The 4,445-nt window shown below is 46.1% G+C and overlaps 1 protein-coding gene across 8 annotated transcripts in view; it reads left to right on the top strand.

Annotated features, from left to right (window-relative positions):
* Positions 1 to 4,234: 4,234 nt before the first annotated feature.
* The window catches only part of Zcchc2 (zinc finger CCHC-type containing 2), a 63,031-nt gene continuing 62,820 nt past the window's right edge, over positions 4,235 to 4,445 (top strand). For all 8 annotated transcript variants that reach the window (XM_023723140.1, XM_023723136.1, XM_023723138.1 and 5 more), the window contains exon 1: positions 4,235 to 4,445. This exon is cut by the window's right edge and continues 847 nt beyond it. In XM_023723140.1, the coding sequence (XP_023578908.1) occupies positions 4,315 to 4,445 (131 nt within the window). In that variant the 5' untranslated portion in view covers positions 4,235 to 4,314.

The following is a 4,445-nucleotide window of genomic DNA, read 5'->3' as shown; positions in this document are numbered from 1 at the left end:
ATTATAGACAGGCTGAGATTATAAGGCCATCCCTGGCCTGTAATTGCATTTTAAGGAGTACATGAATCCCATTCCAGAGAATATTTTTCTAACTTTCAGTTCTACCTTTCTATAGGTTCCTAGAAGCCAGTGGTATCTTCTTTAGGCAGTGACCTTACCTTTTTGAACAACTGGGAAAAGCTCTATTTGCAAAGTCCTCACACAACCAGGGGACTGGACAACCTCTGTAAGTGCTAGCATCATCCATTTACTTTGAACACAACACACTAGACTAAGGATTTTTCCAAAACACTTAACATCAAACTCAATTCTAGACAGTGTCCAAAGACTGATGGATTTCTGTTTCTCTGAAAATTTCAATGTACAAATATGAGAATCTGAACTGCCTGATCAGTCTAATCTTTAAGAATCTAACAAATGGAATAAAAGCTCTAAGGAGACTGAATTCAACCAAGACCATTCTTTCTAGAAGAGATGCCATACACAATTGTGTTGGACACAGAATTCCAGGTTACTGAAGGCAATACTGCCATAGTGATAGTACTCTAATTTCTTTTTACTCTCATCTCAATTGTTGCAAAGTTTTTTCTAAACCCTTACAGAAACTTATCTTTTTAAATTTTAATATACAGAATTTTCTTTAAATTAAATAATTTACTTGTGTTGGTTTTAAGACCTTTCGATCAATTCTAAAGTGTAATCTTTAAGAACAATATTTAACATCATTTTAAAAGCTACTTGCAGTCTAACTCAACACAAATATAATTTTTGAAGGATCTTATATCCACAACTGTGATTCAAGACTGTGATCAAAACCACAGACTCAAGTATGATAATGCTCATATATCATGTTATCTCACCAACATCCATGTTCCCTTTCTTCCCTTTTTTGGAGGGAATCCATGTGGTTTCGAAGCTGACTCCACTTCTCCGGACCCGGAGATTGGGTCAGGAGGGCACTGACTAGACTCAGGAATGGGCACTGTAACCCCAGGCAAGTCAGCTGTAGTGAGGCTCCCAGGTTAAAAGTTTGAAAATTCTGGGACACATGTTTGTTTTGCTGGACAGGAAGAAGGACTCAAATTGCCCCAAGAGCTTCTGGTCTTTACTTCCCCTTCCATTGTTTATTCACCTGTTTACTCAACAAACATTTATGAACATCTACTCTGTACCAGATAGGAAAACATAAAGCTGAATAAGACATTGTCACTGACATCAACATACTTCTAACTGAGGAAACAAGAAGCTGTAATGGTAGAGGGATTAACTAGTTCAACATTGACCAAAACTGACAAAACAAATTCTTAGGAATGATTAGACTGCTTCAGAACATTATCTAAGGTAAGAATGGGTGATTTAGGCATCTTTTTTATAGAATTAATTTTGTTAATCATATATCTTCTCTGAAGTGCCCAATTATCTGGGCTTTTAGTGAAATTTCTCACAGTAACCAAACAATAAAAGCAGGGTGAGGGGGTAGTTCATAAAGTCTCTTTAATCCCTGGCTAATATCCTAAAGTACAACCTTAACTTGAAACTAGTTTTCTGGTTCCATAGAAATATATACTTGTATGGTAACAATATCAGTTTTCACAGTTAAAGAGGTAAATAAAACAGCACACTAAAGGTATATTAAGTATTACTTCGGGATAAGACACAATAGCACTTTGTATCCTTAAACATATTTTTTTAAAATGAGATACATACTTCTGAAAGGTTTGGATACAAATCATATACCCATCCCAACTAGTCCATCTGATTTGATTATGCAGGGAACACATAACAATGTGAGTATCTAGAATAGATATTCTCAACAGGGTAGGCTGGGGGAGAATACCTTCTTGGGGGAATCTTATTTAAATTATCAGGGTAGTCTCCTTTGACTACATATTGTCATCTCACCCTGGGATTTCCATCTGGGTTGTTTTTGTTTGTTTTCTGTACTAGGAATTGAACTTAGGGCTTCACACTGAGCTATAGTTTGCCCCTTCTTCCTTTTTAAAATAAATTTTGAAACAGGTTTTCATTAAGTCCCTAAGTTACCCAGGACAGGCTCAAACTTGAGTCTCTCACCTCCACCTCCCTCAGCATTGGGATCACAGGTGTGCACCACCATACTCAGCAGGCGGCTTTCCTTCATAAATGAGGCAGTAATAATTCATGCTTACAGGATATGTTTTGTCTTTCATCATAGACAGAAAAAACATTAAGGTCTGGTCTAGTGAGTTGCACTACAGAGAGAGGGCCCTGAAACAGTGCACTGAAGGGGTAAATAGCAAATTGTCAAACTGATGGATAACGTGAAATGTTAAAGCACAGTATATGTCTTTCATGTTTAGAAGCTTTTGTCACTGTATTTTGTAATGTTGGCCAAAGCTGTAAGACATTATCATTAGTAATTTGAAATTTGAATTCTGATGTAAATTTTGTGGATCAGGTATTGAGGAGAGTTTATACCAAATAGCTTCTTGTGGCCTAGAAAAATGTAATGATCCTTAGTGTGGGAGGGTCCACATAATTTGACTCCACATAAAATTAGACCTGGAGGTGAAGCATTTGCTTGCTACACAAAACATCCAGATCTAGATAAGGTGACATGCTTTGAACGGGTGTATATCTGGCAAGGTTTGCATTATTTTGGTTGCCTAAAATATCCACCCTCAGCTTTGGAGATGCAGCAAGAATTGGAGAAAATACAGGTAAAGACCACAAAATGGGCACAAAAATCGATTATTTAGTAAAAAAAAAAACCCTCCAAGTGTGCCCCAAATCATAAATTACACCCAAAGAATATAAGGAAATAGTAAGTCACATGACATAAGAGCTGTTATATTCATTGCCAACCTATAATTATTGAAAATAAGTCTCTATATCCCTGAAATTGATGTAGGGTTCTAAGCAACCTGATACTGACCCTTTCTGGGCTTTAGGTTGTGAGATAACACAACATAACCCAAGTTCCAGAAGTTTGGCTAGCAGTTACAATGTAATGCCTGTTCTTCACTGTATTGTGGCTGTAGTGGAGCTTCTTAATTTTAAACATTAAGAGTTTTTAAAAACTCACCTTTTACATTGGCCCCAAAATATGCACATACTTTAAAACTTTGGACTATGTCACTGAAAGGGCAACAGTTTGAGAGATACTTTGGCCGTCTTTACATCTGTCAGGAGGATAGTTTATTCAATTCTTCAGTCACAGGAAATTCACACCAGCACAAGCACCAAAAATGTTCCAGTTATGCACTGAGACTTTATCTAGCATACAAAGGACTCCCAAAAGGTGGAGATGTGGGGAGTGGAGAGCGGGGCCTTGCAGCACAGAAGCAACAGTTCGCCTGGGGACCCGTGCAGCACGTCCTCCCGCCGGCCGTCGCTCCCCACTACAGCGAGGCGGCAGGCCCCCGAATCACCACCACAACGTCGCGTCCCTATCAAGTTCCCTGATCTGCTACACTGAGTCGACACCAGGGCTCCAGGCGAAGGTGCCGCTTTCACAGGGTCCCGAGGTGGGCTCTTCTCGCGGGTCTGTGGGACCCGTCGGTGGAGGCCGGCGCCGGCGGAGATGGGGCGGCGGCCGAGGCGAGCTTAGAGTCAGCAGCCAAGGTTGGGGCAGAGACCTCGGGAAAGTCAAGTCGCCCACGTTTCTCTTCTCGAGTGAGGCTCGCTCCCTTCTCACCGCGTTCCGGAAAGCTCACCTAGCCGCCGCCTCACGGCCCCACCCCTCATCCTCCAGCCGCGGGAAAGACCTGGACCTTAGGACCGCGAGGAAGCCGCCTGAGAAGGGCGGGTTGGCAGCAGTTGGGCGTGGCTTCCCGGAGAGAGGCGGGCGGGGAGAGCTACGTAACCGTCGTCTCGGGGCGCTGATTGGCTGGGGCGCGGTGCGCGGAGCCCGCAAGCGTCTCTTGGCCGGCCGCTCCTTTTCTCTGAGCCGCCCTGTCCGCGCCCGCTAGTGAAGGACCCGCTCGGTTGCCGCCGCCCTAGCCCAGTGCGGACGACTGAGAGGGAGGCGTAAGGAGGACACGCTCACCCGTTCGCTCCCACCCGAAGCCAGCTCAAGAACCGGCGCGGAGCCCAGGGGGAGGAGCCGCCACAGGCACGCCCCGCCTCCGGCCCGGGAAGACGCCAGCTAGCGACCCTGCGGGCCGGCCGCCGCCCCCCTCGCCGGCCGAGACCCACCCCCGGCCCTCCCCCGGCGGCATGGCCGGGCCCTGCGCCGGCTCCCGCTCCTGACGGCTGCGACGCCTCGGCCTGCGCCCCACCCCGCGGCCCGCACCGCCCGCCCCCGCTCGCATGTCCGCGCCGCCCTAGCCGAGGATGCTGAGGATGAAGCTGCCGCTGAAGCCGACGCACCCCTCCGAGCCGCCGCCCGAGGCGGAGGAACCCGAGGCTGACGCGCGGCCGGGCGCGAAGGCTCTGTCGCGCCGCCGCCGCGACTGCCGCCCGCC

This window comes from Octodon degus, unplaced genomic scaffold, assembly GCF_000260255.1.
Source record: "Octodon degus isolate 3935 unplaced genomic scaffold, OctDeg1.0 scaffold00097, whole genome shotgun sequence".
Lineage (NCBI taxonomy): Eukaryota > Metazoa > Chordata > Mammalia > Rodentia > Octodontidae > Octodon > Octodon degus.
Note: the sequence above shows the minus strand (reverse complement) of the source record. Positions and strands in the feature narration are given on the sequence as shown.